The 15,944-nt window shown below is 38.8% G+C and overlaps 1 protein-coding gene across 1 annotated transcript; it reads left to right on the top strand.

The window, feature by feature from the left end:
• Positions 1 to 9,740: 9,740 nt before the first annotated feature.
• LOC104594656 (protein SODIUM POTASSIUM ROOT DEFECTIVE 2-like) lies at positions 9,741 to 11,258 on the top strand. The gene is made up of 3 exons (XM_010255051.3): positions 9,741 to 10,283; positions 10,372 to 10,447; positions 10,809 to 11,258. The coding sequence occupies exons 1-3, from the start codon at positions 9,876 to 9,878 to the stop codon at positions 10,997 to 10,999; spliced, it is 675 nt and encodes a 224-aa protein (XP_010253353.1). The 5' UTR covers positions 9,741 to 9,875; the 3' UTR covers positions 11,000 to 11,258.
• Positions 11,259 to 15,944: the final 4,686 nt, after the last annotated feature.

Genomic DNA, 15,944 nt, shown 5'->3' with positions numbered 1-15,944 from the left:
ATTAGACTTGACAATCGGGTCAGCGGGTTGAGCCATGACCCAACCCAACCCAGTTTTTTTTCGGGTTGGGTTATTTTCACATTCAAGTAGCTAAATATGAGACCCTAACCCTATTTTTCCGGATTGGGTTGGGTCAGATTCGCAGGTTGGGTCAACTTTTTGCCGGGTCTATTGGTTAATGACACCATTGACAAAACGAACATAGAACCCACCAACTGACTTCCCCGTTTCCTCCGTCTTTCCATTATTTTCATTCTTTCTTACTGAACAAAGCCAGCCAATGAGAGAGAGATCAGCGTTGTACTTGAGCAAGGAAGAAATATGGGTGAAGAGAAACTGCCCATACTCTGGTTTGGTCATTGAATGAAAAAAAGATACCATGGGTCCAACAATGGACTAATTTTCTGCCAACAAAGTCTTTTTATAATTATCAAGAATGCATAAACGATAATTTGGCTTGAGTTGAGGATAATTTAACAATGATATGTGAATAAAGGGAACGAAATGTCGAATCAGGATTCATGTAACAGACCCCCATTGAGTTGGGATAAGGAGGCTTTGATGTTGATGATATATAGAGTAACCTGAACCCAAATCCAATCTGTAGGTTTATTTTGTAACTTGATTTCGTTGAGGTTACATGCAAAGACTATAGGCTTAAAAAAACACGCTAAAAGTATTAGTTAATTTACAAATTTTTTTTGGTAATCCAGTCAGTCATACATTAGCGAAAACAAAACAGAGTCGGCCCGAGAGGGTACTGATCAGTGATTACTGAAGAGGTTTAAAACCCCGCAGAATAACAACAGCAGAGAGGCAAGGGTTAGTATTCTCAAAAACCATAAACCAAGAAATTCCTACATTTCCAAATGAACTACAGACAAAAGGCTGTGTAAGAAAGAATATCAGCAGCTCTATCCTTGGAGAGTTTTCTCTTACACCAATTCAGCATGCAGCTCTAGCCTTGCATTAAGGTGGCAATTAACGTTGTTGTTTCACGTAAATAGCCATTTGAAATAAGCATAGATACTACAATGGATGGCTAATAGCCTAATACTATAAGTATTATTTCGAGAATAAAGTCAATGCATACATACATTTGAAAATTATCCAAAAAAAAAAAAAGAAACTAAAAATTATTAAAGAAAATGCTGAACTTCTTTTGATACTTCTAATTATCATCAAATTGGATATTGTATTTTTCTGTACATTGTACATTGAACGGGTCCTTGCTAGTAAATGAACAATTACATACAACAAAACTAGAAGTAGGGTCAAGCGTTGATTGAGGGATTGAAGAATCCTCCGGTTCACGTCCTCATTCCATTACTGCAAATTTACAGACTACTCCCGCCATGTAGCTATTGTACGGGAGCTTCCCAGTTCCCACCCCAGCCCAATTTGGAAATTAAAATCTTGCACTCAGCAATGTGGGCCGCCGGCATAATAATGTCTGTATAAACTATGGACACTGTTTTGGGTTTTGGGCCCAATACAAAATTCCAGCCCAGTCTAAGCACACAAAATGGCAAAACTTGGGACGGATGATCAGAAGATGCACAGAGTCACAGACCAATTAATAAACCGAATCAGAAAAAGGAAGAGAGTATCAGTCAAGTTGGAGAACAGACTCAATGCTGACATAGAGTTCGGATGTGTTAAAAGAAAATGGGATGATGGAGGATTGGAGCAGTCGCTATGTATATCTCTCCCATTTACGTGCCGGGTTGCCCCCCACAATTGTATTCACATTCACCATCTACAGTGTGTGTATGTATGACAAACTCCATTCAACAAAGTTTTAATTAAAAATTCCCGAAGCAAGAAGAAGAAGAAGGGTTTAGCTAAGTAGGAGGTGCTGGCATAGGTTTACGAGGAGAAATCTGGCAATTGAGATCTATATTTTTGTTAGATCGATACATCATCATCTAGCAAGATCATTTAAAGAAAGAGAGTCCGACTAATCAGAGAAAACCCAACCACACCACAGTAACAAACCAACAGGTTTGAACATTCTGCTTAATTGTTGGTTTATTAACCAGATACAAAAAAAAAAAAAAAACTGAAAGAAGCCAAATTTCATATGAAGACCGGCCAAAACCCAAAAAATAATAATGACAGAAATTAAAGATTGTTTTAGGGTTACTTAGGAACATTTTGCCATAATCAAGATTAGGGTTACATGGACACAGACAAAATCTGATGCGTGCCACTGCCATGGTGTGTCATTCAGACACACGGAAAAACAAGGACTACAAGACAAGTCTATTGGAAAAGTATGCACTTTTAAAAACAATCCATATTTTGTTCAACTTTAACATCACCAGACCAAAGAAAAAAAATAATTCTAAAAAGACTGTATATATTTCTTTTCTTTTTGGAGTCTGCATCTCCTGCACTCCCTATACTATACATGCGTGTGGTTTCTTTACTTCCAATTGAAGTCAAACATGTCAGCAATGCAGAGGAGTGTAAGAGCTAGTGGACAGACAGGTTAGTCCCTCCATTATTATAAGCTTCAACTCCTTTCAAATTCAGAGAACAAAAAAGCAAACAAAATGATAGATACAAATAACTGACATTTTCTAGGAAACCACGGCATTTATTGTACACATTGACTGTTCCTTTAATTATACTTATATGTCTTTTTACCAAACAAAACATCAACTGTTTACTTATATTGAATTATCAAGCGGAGAGGAACAAATTAAAATGTCATTGTCACATAAAAGTGTATCCATGAATTGTTTTAACTTTTATATATACATACATAAACACTTCATCAAATTGTGATTTCTATAGAATAATACATTAAGCGAGAAATAACATAATTGCCTCAAGTTGAATGGTTTGTTGTAACAATGGAGAATGGTTGTATTTCTTGGACGCCCTTATTAGGGGTGGTCACGAGCCGAGCTTCGAGATCAACTCAAGTCTTATATATAGGTTATGTTTGTTAATCAAGTCAAGTTTGAGTCTAGTGAGGCTTATAAGCCTAATATAATAAATAAATATTTTTTTATTATATACATATACATATACGTATATATAATACATAATATTTATTTTATATATAATAGTAAATAATTTTTATAATTCATATTTTTTTGTATATAAAATTAAAAGATTTTATATGTATAATAATAAATAATTTTTATAATTCTTAATTTTTTGTATGTAAAATAAAATAAATATTTTTATATGTATATTTTATTTTTAGAAAAAAATTGGCTTGTAATCGAGCTCGAGCCAAGCCAAACTCAAACTTGCAAACTTTGAACCAAGCCGAGCTCAAACTCAAAGCTCTCTAGCTTGAATCGAACTTGAGCCCAACATAGTTTCAACGAATTGACCTTGAATAACCAAATATTTGGCTCGACTCAACTTAAATCCACCCCTAACCCTCATAATATTTAAATTGGGATTTACTCCTCATGCCAGTCTCACAAAATGTCCCACCATGTATTAAGAATATCTCCCATAAAAAATAACATACATTGACAGAAGGATCTGGACTGTTCGTATTTATATATTCTTGTTGAACTCTGTAAGAAGGGATCGTAATGTGTAGTTGGGCTTGGGCCCCCATTAGGTCTTGGTTAGTAATGAACGGTATTTTACTGCAAAAGGGGGGAGGGGGTCCCCAAGCTCCTCAGCCTCAAGTAAATTTGCAAGCACATGTGCATGTAGTCCATACTAGAAGTCATCACATGAGTATGTGTAAAGTGGGTCGTGTTGGGCGGGTATGGCATGGCTTGCGGGCAGGCCGTGCCGTGTTGGCCCCCAGGTTGTCACAGGCCATGCTGCTCTCCCTAATGAAAATTTTGAGGGTCGGCCCGGTCATGTGGGCCCATGCCATGCTGTGGGTTGGATTGGCCCATGCATCGGGCCAAAGCTATTGATTTAAAAAAAATTGACAGAAAACATAAATTTTAATTTTATATGAATTTTGTGTATACAATTGCTTATATATATAACAATTAAATAAATTAGAATAATAAAATTAAAAAAATATTTATTTTATTAATATATTATATACTATATATTATTATATAATTATAATTTATATAAAATATATAAATAATATATATGAGCTGTGCTGACTTGCGGGCCACGGGTGGCACAACCCGCTTGGTCGTATCATACCATACCGGCCTATGAACCTAAAACCCCAAACCCAACACAGCCCACATTGATCGTATTGAGCCTGACACGGCCCACAGACTGTCATGCCGGACTGTGCTGAGCCTGTCCAAATTCATACCGGACCGCGGGTGATTTACACGGCCCGATTTACACGATCATTGAGCAAGAGATTCCTGCTGTTACCCTGTCTTGCGTTTTTATTTTTCATAGTAATTGATTGATGGGTATGTGAGAATCAAGCCGCTTAATTATGTTGTGTGTCAAGTGTCAACTATCGGAAAAGGATTAGCTGGAGAAAAAAACATACACCCCCGGGCTGAACTACCAATCACGGTTGAAAACAGCTGAGTCCCATCTATGTCGTTCAATTTGTTCATATTCTTTTGGGATAATGTATAAGACTTATATACCATCCAAGAATGATGAATCTCTTCTTTCTCTTTTAAACATGGTTTTTAAAAACGAACTGGTTAGGGGTTCGGTTATCGGTTCAAATGGTCCGATTGTTCGATTCGAACAATCGGCCCATTCTGACAAAAATAAAAATAAAAAAAAATTAAAAATTGAAAAACAGTAAAAAATCATTCGAACGATTAATCGGTTGGTTCAGCGATTTATTGACCAAAATCAATGATTTTAAAGAAAAAGCGGTTTTAGAAGAAAATGGTACCAATCAAGTGACCGATTCCGGTTTTTCCGATCCGATACGGTTTTGAAAACAGTGCTCTTAAACACTCTCGTACTTGCAAACAATGTATTTATATTTGTCGTTTTTGTCAAAAAGGAAAAGCACAAAAGTTACACCCCACCTAACCTCGCAATATTCAGTCCAACTCATCACATCAAGTATTGATGTCTATCGAGTATGGTTGTATTAGCTTGTAATAGTCTTATTAAAATTAAGTTATATATATATATATATATTCAAAAGAGAGTTTTGCCCCAACTTTAATTTGGCTCATGAGACGAAAGAGAAAAGAAAGAGGTAAGCACAGCTTGGAACTAAATGGGTGCAATCAATAGAATTGGAAGAATGGTAAGTTAAAAATATAAAAGGAGAAAGAGAAAGATAAGAACTCGAAGGCCTCCATAATCCTACCACTAATCAGGAAGAGCCCCACCTCTTTAAACGCATGATTGAAACCTAATGATTTCATTAAGACCCACAAAATGTTATAAATTTATTGAATAGACGAGAAATGGTTAAAAAGAAAAGTTGGCCCTAAAGATAATGAATAACTTGGTATGTGTGGGTATTAGAGAGAGAAGAATCAATTAGACAGTGGCCATGGTTGAGACAAGTACGAATGGATATAAAGAAAAGGAAAGAAAGGCAAAAGCATGTCAAACGCATCGGATTCGATAAGATTGTGGAGGGGAGAACCTTTGAGAATTGAGATAAATGGAAGGACGAAAGTGGCTTTGTGTCTCATTCATCCAAAATAGAATTTCGTATGTTATGTAGTGGGAATTTGTTCTCTGCGAATCTATCTGCATAATTTGATTGATATTAAATTTGGCGACCCCACCATGTGTGTATTGTGTAATCAATTACATTGATTATTAGCTAATCAATGAGGTGCAGTAGCTGAACCCTGATCGAGCACTGTTGCATCATAGGTCAACTTTTAAAGGATTCCCTTACTAAATGGAAAGATCGTAACCACCCAGTCTTATATTGTCTCAAGAATAGAAAAGCGCGCACAAATAGGTTTGGCAGAAGAGATTATACATAATACTATAAATTCAGTTTTTTACTTTGTGAATGGAGAAGTACGGCAGCCACGATTATGGATCATTTCTAAACAATTGGACTCTGTTATTGATGATGTGCGATTTGATTGTTCTTTGGTGGAGATTAGTTTGGACGTCGGGTTAATGATATGATGTAGTCCAGTCGAGCTGCAAGACAAGACAATCAAAGTGTTTTGGGGTGCTTTACCTAGTGGGCAGTCTGATGCTTAAGTTAGTGATGGAGATTTTGAGAAAACTTATGGCTTGAAAACAAGAGAATGTGAGAGCTAAAATGCATGTATCTTGTAAGGCTGGAGATGAAGTTTTTATATAGGCAAATTGCCGTAGGCTTCACGATGTCTGTTCAAAATCATCAATACATCTAACCCGGAGTTAATTTTGCACCCGAAGATGAACTCTAAATAAGCTGATAAGGCTCATCCAGGCCTGTCCGAATCAAGCAAGGTCATGAAAATAAGACCCGTTAACGTACACTATAATCTCAAAAAAATTAAAAACAATTGGCTTACTTCTATAAGGAGGTTACATGACACCTTGATTGGTCGGTGAATCATTGAAGTAATCACCATTGCTGAGATATCCAAGACCGCTGAATTGTCACCACATCATTAGATGGCTCCACGTATCATGTCATCATTTATCTCCAACCAAAATATGAAAGTAGTTAATTAAAGCTGACTATATGACCGTTGCTTTGTCGCAACTACCAAATCTGTCTCCAAAAGAAAAGACTAGTTAGTCGATGGGAAGTGCAATTAGGATTTTTAAATGTGTAGGCCGTACCATTTAATTAACAGAGATGTAGCTGCGTTTCATGTATAAAACAGAGGTTTTTACTTAGAATTATATTGTGTGGCAACTTGCGAGCAAGAAAGATTATAATCAAACAGCCCATCTCAACATATGACTGGGCTTTCTTGCATGGTGTTCAATAAATTCGCTTCTCAACTTCTCAACTTCAAATTTCATCAAAGGAGGATTCGTTATAGGTTATTCAGTCCCTGTCTAAGGTTTATTTACAACTTGCTTGGCGAATTAGAAATATAATTGGTAATTGCAAGGCACTCCTTTCAACACTTGGAAGAAGTTCAGATAACTCACACCAATCGTTTGGGAAACATGGTGTGAATAGAATAGAATCTGATTACCCCATTTGTTCAACGGTCGAACAATAGACCACTTGTTCAAATAAACTTTTAACATCATTTCAAATAAATCATTAAACTTAAACTAAGAAAGGTCCTTGGAATAGGTTTTATTCTTCAACACTCTTACGGTACATACTAAAGATTCAACCCTACCACACCTTTTTAACAATACCAAATTGAGAACAACTATAATAATTAACGCCATTGTCCTCTTCCAAAAACAAATTTGAATTGTACATCTAATTCTTGTACAAGGTGCAGGCCAGGGAGTTCCTCCTCACCTTCCTTATTTTTATTTCATTTATAAATTAGCGCATGTTTACTACTAAAAATCAATGTTTTAACACCCAACCTGGACTGGATGGTCAGACCATAAAAACTTGGGAATCAGCGCATTTTTCGGGTCTTGGTTAAATGACAATTTTGGTGTATTCTGATTTCTAATCCAGTCTAAGCCTTAAAACCAGTGTTTAGAAAACTGGATCAAACTGGCTGGTTGGATGGGTTGAACTGTGACACGGGACCTTGGTTGATTTGGTCTTACCCCAATAATCACTTTTGCTAAAAAATTGGTGAAAACTAGCTGAGCTGCCGGTTTAATAAGAAAACTAGTGAACTGGTCCCGGTTTCATGAAACCGCCTAGGTCTTTAATCAATTTAAATTTTAAAATGTGGTTAATAAGATTTGAACTCATGGCCTATTATTTTCATATATTGCTTAATTACAATTACACTACCTCTTAACTTGTGTTAACTAATGACTCTTTCTTGTATACATTACTTTATTACATATGTATTTTAATTTTTAAAGAAAATGCAAATTAAGAGACTTGAACCCTATTTATTTATTTTAAAAATTATGGAACTTATCATCTATACATCATATTTAAATATATTAAAATTTATAAAATATTATATATATATATATATATATACCACATCATCAAATCTCGATTCCATTGAACCTCTGACCTATGAACCACTCCCTTCTCCGGTTCCATGCACAATTCGATTCTCTCAACGTTATTTAAAATAATGCTATATAAGAAGTATTCACTGTGGTGAATAAGAAGAGCAGTAAAAATTAAAAGTCCTTTTCACACAACTTGGACTTAGTTGTTCAAACTTACAAGTGTTTAATTGATTAACTGATATGTACATGTACATGTACCTGTACACACTCACATAAGAACCTTCCACGAATAGGCCGTTTAAAAACATTTTGGACATATATAAAAATATATATGTAGATGCATACAATTAATAAATAGGTGTTTCACATGCACAATTTATTAGGTGGGACCATTATCAAACTACAAGCCAGATATATCCATCATGTTATATATACATTTTGCATTGATAGCCAAAAAAAGAAAAAAAAAAATCCCTGATATATACCAGAAATTAAAGTTGTCATCAGCTGATTTTCAATTGTATACTGAGAAAATATCTAAAAGGACTGAAAATACAAAAAACAAAAAGGATATTATTGTATTAAATAATTAAAAGATCATCAAATCAGCCCCCACAACATCCCATAACATATTCCTGCTATGTATTGAAGACATCTCCTAATGATAATATTAAAAATATTGATATCATCATCAGGAGATATTCTTAATATACAGTAGGGATGTGCTGTGAAAAGTTGTGAGGGGCAATCTTGTGGGGGGTTGATTAGAACTCCTCAAATTAATTGAAATATTATGAGGAGCATTAAATGAATGAATAAAAGTCATAATTGACGACCATGCAACAGTCTTGCTCGTGCATTACCCTGTTCATATCCCAAGCTTGCCTTTAAACTTTCTAAGGCGCTAATAATAACAACTTCCGTATGAACTGTGAAGAGAGCCAGAGAGGAGACACAATTACATATTGCACGTACAGCACATTACCTGCTGCTGCTTCGTCTGTTTTAAATACCTTGCAAACTTTCTAAGGCGCTAATAATTTCTTCATCTTTCTTTCTCTGCAACCAACCAACAACGTAGCAAACAATCTCCCAAGTAATAAGTTGGTTTTGTATTATTTTTAATGGAACACTGACGACGAACCTTCTTGGTAATTAATTAGCTAGCGTAAGTATGACTATACTTTCTAAAACATGATATATTCAACAATTTAAACTATTCATCTATTAATTTATTTTGGGTGGATGATTAATTGGTTGGAATTTGGAATAAGGAAATGGTAAAAGAAAGAAAAAAATGATGCATCAAAGCATGGGGTTCCAATTCCATCCCCCCTTTATTCTTTTTACCTACCATGTTTATAAAATTAAATAATGCCGGAAATTATTGACCCGTCGACCAACATACTGATCGTTTGGGGTTTGGGTTGGCTGGTTTAAATCCGGACTGGTTTGGAATTTGGGGTTTCCAATAGCTGACTTGGTTTAACCACGGCAGGCCCAATCCAGACACCGCCTCCTAAATCCTAATGAGAAAATACAAAGAGCCTCAGTAGAAGTAGATGCAGAAATATAAAAGGGTTTTGATGAGTTGGTCAAGGTAGCTTTCTGAAAAATCCCCTACCAATTTTGTAAAGCAAACTTGTGGAGGTAGTAATAGCAACATTATCGCATAAAGCTAAAGTCGAAGAAAAACATTAACATTCAAAACCCCTGTTCTCCTTTCTTCAATTGCAGTGGGCCTAAACTGCCTCTCTCTCTCTCTCTCTCTCCCCATCAATCTTAAAAGCACTTCACGCGACCTAAGTTGGAACTTTCTCTCTCTCTCTCTCTCTCCGTCTATCCATCTACAGCAGATGCAGATTCATTAAACCGTTAGTTCCACTCTGTGTTATCAGTGAACATTTACAGAGATGAAGGGAATAGATCTCTTCTGTGCCTCTCCAGCTTCAACAGCCATATGCGTGAGCATGGATCAACGGTCCATGGTTCGCCATGGCGGACGAGCCATCGATCGCCACAATCCTCACCTCAGAGACGGAAGAAGAAGCATGGGCCTAGTTCCTTGTTCCTCCCAACCATCCACCAAACCCAAGCCTTACCATCAAAAGAGTAGGAAGAGTTCTGCTAAGCCAACTGATCTCAACCACCATCCTGGTTCGTCCAGATACCTCTTGAGTGACACCGCTTTCTTCGACGTCTTGTCGGATTTTGACCCCGTCTCGGCATTAGTTCCCATCCATCCCACAAAACCTCGGCCTGTAAAACCAGACGAATCTTCTGGCTTAAAGCATTCTTCTTCAGCTCGCTCTCGTAACCAGGTTTACCATGTCTCCCCCTCGCTCTCTTCTTCTTCTTCTTCTTCTTCTTCTTCTTCAATATGATGATGGCTTGAATGAGATTTTGCAGGTTGTGGTTTTGAGGGTGTCATTGCACTGCAAGGGCTGTGAAGGGAAAGTGAGGAAACATATTTCAAGAATGGAAGGTAAATCACTCAAACATCTTACGTTAAATTACAACAACATGGATTTCTTTTTTCTTTCTTTCTTTTTTGGAGATTAGAACGAGGATTTCTAAATGCTATCCCAGATTGTACTAATTTTGGGCAATGTCACGCCCACTTCTTTTCTGAATTAATGACCATTGACATACATACATAATTATATATCAGTGGCAATAGTTTAATTGATTTCAGCTCAGCTAGCGGCTGTGTGTATTAGCAATTCGATGGGGATCTGATGAATCTGATGATCTGAAAGTGAAAGAGTAAATTAAGAGTGTTAAGTAGTTGACTGATCGACTGTGATGGGTGTTGTTTTTCTTTTTTCCCTGGCTTGTGAGAGCAGGAGTGACATCATTCAGTATAGATTTCGCGACGAAGAAGGTAACCGTGGTCGGCGACGTGACGCCTTTGGGAGTGCTGGCGAGCGTGTCGAGGGTGAAGAATGCGCAGTTATGGCCGTCATCGTCGTCATCGACATCGTCCGTTGGGCTCGAGCTATTGACAGAGAGACAGACAAAATTAACGATCAATTAGATTAGACATTAGAGGAGGGAAACGGGAAAATATGAAAATTCTTCCATTGGGGGTTGGGGGTTGTGTTCAACTTAAAAGATGATGGTGTGGTGTGGATATGACATTTGAGATGTCAGATGTGTGTGTTAATCTAATATTATCTTATCTTGTTGTAATCAACTACTACTCATGTTGCATGGGTATCCGGACCCGAATATCTGTCGTACAAAACTCAAATTAAAAGAGATCAAAGGAGAAGATGTTCTTCATTGGTTGTCTACTTGTCTCATGCTCTCTCTGGTCATCATTTCTTGGAAGAAACAACGGTGTCTTTTTCGTGCTCTAAATAAATAAATCCGTTTCCATGCAATTTTCCATGATTTTGCTGCAACAAATACCACGCCTTCGTACCTCCCCAGAACCCCCCCCCCCCCACCCAAAAAAAAAAACAAAAAAGCTTTAATTTGTTCTGTATTCTGGTTTCTCACAATAAGTTTGTATCTCTTTTCTCTTAATTTCTTCGTGTTCATTTCTCTTTTGCCTCGATCTCTCTCATGGTAGCCCCCTACCCTAATCCCCAGCTGCTACAACTACAATTGATTCTAGACATTAGACATGGTTGCAGTATAACACACATACACACTCTAGCTGCTTGCGGTATGCCGGTATTTGTATTTCTTTTCTACATGCATATGATATATGCATGTGTTTAGTTTTCTAATTAGTTGTATATAAATAGCATCCACATACATGTGTATATGGCCGACACAACGAATTTGAACTGAAGACCTCCCCTCACAATTGAGAATTGGGTCGATCTCTGGGTCCCACCCCGACTTTTTTTTTCACACGGGTTTGATCTTTAGAATTTTCGTAACCGTTGGCATTAAAAATATACTAAAATTCAAGGGGAATATCAAATACCTACATCTGTTCTGAATCCGATTGAAAATGGTCCATCAGAGATGGACTCCAAGAGTTGCTGAAGCAAAGCTGACTGAGGGTTTTGTGTTTGGTTAGTAACGTGTGCAGTGTGGTTGGATATGGTTCAAGTTGTCTGGTCCATCCATGGGTCAATAATTCAATATCCCCTGTTTTTTTTTGGTGGGTGCATGTGGTGGGGGGAGGGGGTGAAGTTGGAAAGACAAGGATGACCAACTTTTTCTCTGAGTGGTGTGGCTTCTGTTTCTCTGGCATCCAAACTGCACACTCAAGTACTCAATAACACAAGTGATCGATCGATGAGATGAGATGAGATGACAGCAAGGTGAGCGATCACTACTTTTACTGGTAGTCTATTCCTTATTCTTCTTTTTATTTTTTCCTCTTTGGTGGTGGGGTTGTGACCGTCCTTGGCCTCCCCTTCTTTTCTGCTTTTTAGATAGTTTGGAAGGTTTAGAGGATTGATGAGAGGACAAATAGAATCGAAATATGAGTGAGTTATCAAAGGCATAGCTTTTTAGGTCTAGAAGCAAGTAGAACTCCATTCTCATTTGATTTTGATGCCTTAATGACTTCAATCTCTTTGACTAAATTAAAAGACCTGAGCGGCAATAAATATATCAATTTAATTTAAACAAGATAAAGTTGAGATGATGCTCCCCATTATTATTATTATATATTATGGGCCTGCGTCGTTCAATTTCAACAGACGACGGTCGTCCTCCTCACTCCTCATCCTCAAGGGATCCACCAGAATTAATTATAAGGGCTAAGGAGAGGCGATGATATAAAAATAAAGGGAACTTATTTAAAATTCATCATAACTTTTCACTATTTCTCTTAAAGTCGCTATAACTTTTCAAATCCATCAGAAAGCCCCATGTCAGTAAGTTGACGGCAAATGGTCTAACGGATGTTAATTAAATAGTTCGAAGTTCAAAGAAGAGGTTCAGAGCTTCTAGAAGAGCGCCCACTACTTTGCTAATCACAGGTGTTAAGAATTTGGGGGCAATTTGGTCATGAAAATTGCATTTATGCTGATGTGGACACTTTTTGCCAATGAGTGAGTTTTGAAAAATAAAAGCTCATTACCTTAAACGTTTTGAAAAGTTAAGTGAGTTTACGAGAATTGGTAAAATGTCATGGTAGTGAGTTTTAGACAATTTCTCTAAAAATAAATTTATATATTATCTTTTTCTTAGGTTTGAACTTTGACCACCATGTCGGCCCTTTTCCAAGTATCTTTTTTTTATCCCCTTACGGACTGTTTGGTTGCATAATAACCCTACAAATGGAGAATAGATGTGATGGCCTTTGCATACACAACTAAAGCTGATTCTTTTATCATAAGGCTTTTAACTAGAACTTACTTACATAGCGAGAGAGAGAGAGAGAGCAGTGGCCACAAAGGAAGGATAAAGGCATTATAAGTGGCCAAATCTCCTCTGGTCATTGTTCAGACCTTCTTTTGAATTTTCCACCAATATATATATATATAATAGATAATAGCTATATATCCTCTGGCCTTTCGATCCCCTGATAAATCAAACAGTTGAATAACACTTTCTTTTTGTTGGTAAGAACAGTTGAATAACACTTGTGTGTCACAACTCTAAATTGGGAGAACGGGCGTGTTGCAGAAACTCGAGTAGCACTGTACACCTGGGAAAAAGACAAAACATTGGGCATTTTAATTGACAAAGTGATTCTGGTTCATTGTCTTTTTTCTTTTTAAGAGCAATGACAGGAGATGCTCACTATAGTCGTGCTAAGGTGGTGACTGAGTGTACTTGGTTTGTCCATTATCATTTAGCTTCTATCTGGTTCTACAGATGTGAAAAGTAAAACCAAAAAGATAAATAAATAAAAAACTGAATGTTTTCCAAATACTGCATAACTTAACTGTAGGAAAATTCAAGATTGTCATTCCTTTTAATAACTTTCCGGTATTGAAACGGCAGAAGAATTACGACTGGCTAGGAAATCATTCAATTTCCTTTATTTGACATGCAACCAAACACTGAAGGGGGATGGGGGGGTGCAAATTATGTTAATGGTCAAATGAGTAATGAGATGGGGCCTCTAACAATAATGTTATAGTTTTTGTTTTCCCATTGTATATAATTGATGGTCTGCAATCCGGCCGGTCCTATCTGTCATTGATCTTGCCTCTGACTGGAGCAACAGGGGGCCTGAAACGGAGAAGAAAGTGGAGAGTCTCCGGGGAGGAACCCGGTGAGATTGCTCTGAAGCTCATGTTAGTAGTCTCTCAAAGGCAAGATAAAACCAGATGGCGCAAAGTTCACATACCTTGTTCTTGAGGGGTAGAGAGCCTTTTATAACCACTTCGTGCACTCACTCCTAGGCTTCTGTCAGGTCGGGTATGCTTACTTCTGTGCTTCTGCCAGTTCGGGTGTCATCCACCTCTGCTGGGACAAACCGCCACTACTCTTTGTCGGAGCCGTCTCTGTAACTGGAGATGGCGGTGGCAGGTGGCCGTTGGAGTGCAGCTGTCAAGCGTCAGATCCCAAGTCAGTCAAGTGCGCCGCCCCTGGATACGGACTCCTTCGGTGTCAGGTACGGTGTGGTTTGTTCAGTTCGGTGTCGTGGAGGCGAAGTGCTGGAGTGGTGTGTGAGGTTAAGTCTTGAGTTCGGATAGAGGTGTGGCCCGAACTGTCAGGGGGCAGGCCATTTTGGGTCGTCGCCCTTTGTGTTTGTAAGGCTCGGGGCCTAAGGGAGAGCTCGGGCTCCTTACGGGGAGTTCGGGCTCTTTGTAGAGAGTTCGGACCGCTGGTTCCTCCTTTCGTAGCTCGCGCCTTGGCGAGCTGTTGTCCTGAGCTGTTGCATTTGCCACGTGTTGAGTGGTTACGAGGTCGGGCCAAATCTTCCTTCATCAATTGCCCCCCACTCCTCGTGCTAAGGGTCTTGCCCTGGCGCGGGGAGTTCACGAGGTGGCTGGTGGATTTAACCCATACTTCGAATTGGTTGACTGATAGCGCGAGGTGCGCGTCGTCAGGATTCTTTCGGGTTTCTCGAGTGCCAAAAAGACGGGAAACGCGCCAATCTGCCTATAAATGCTAACTGACATGACAACGCGCGCCTTATTTCAAAATTCAAAAAGCACGCCGCTGGGAGACGTGACAGCGTGCGCCTTATTTCAAAATTCAAAAAGCGCGCAGCAGGGAGACCTGACAGCGCGCGTCTTTTCAAATTTAAAAATGCGCCATTGCCGCCTTTAATGTGAGGAGACGTGCACTTTCGGTTTTGAGGGACGTGTGGTCAGTCACGTCTCGGTCTCAGGAGACATGCGGTCAGCGCGACTGCGGGCCGTTGGCTTTGATCTGAGCCGTTGATTCTTGGTTACTGTGGGTATAAATAGTGGGGGACCCCAACTGCTGTCATTATCCTGCGTTTTGCTTCTTGAGCTCGTGTTAAAGGCTTTTAGCTCGCGTTCACATTCCCGTACTCCATTCGCTATTTTCCAGGGGAGTACTTTCCTGGAATCCTTCTTCTCCTTCCGATGTCTAGCTCGGATAGCTCAGACAGTTCAAGGGGGTCGGACGCAGGTTCTACGAACTGAGTTGCATCCCCCGATAGTCCTACTGAACCTGAGGTAGAACTCGAGGAAGAGTTCAAACCCGTAGGCCGAGTCGCCACGGGTAGTTTGGCATCCACCTCTCATCGAGGTCGGACGTTAGACAAGTATGGGCCCTCGACCATGACGCCTGAGGGGCTTCAATCCCATATTACCCAGTTCAACTTGCCTGGGGAGTACGCCTATTTCATACTTTCGATCAGTTTTCCTTGGGAACACGGTCCTGATGAGATCGTGATATTCTGGGAGCAGCTCGCTGCGGGGTTGCGCCTGCCTTTCCACCCCCTCATTGTCGAGGTCATGAACCACTTCGGCGTTACTGTCGGCCAGCTTCACCCGAACTCCATTCGTAACTTGGTGGGGACAATCTCCCTATTTTGCGAACAGGGCTTGCCTTTAGACCTGGAGATCTTCTCTTCCATTTTAATG

Source organism: Nelumbo nucifera, chromosome 2 (genome assembly GCF_055504915.1).
Source record: "Nelumbo nucifera cultivar China Antique chromosome 2, China Antique-T2T, whole genome shotgun sequence".
Taxonomy (NCBI): Eukaryota; Viridiplantae; Streptophyta; class Magnoliopsida; order Proteales; family Nelumbonaceae; genus Nelumbo; species Nelumbo nucifera.
Note: the sequence above shows the minus strand (reverse complement) of the source record. Positions and strands in the feature narration are given on the sequence as shown.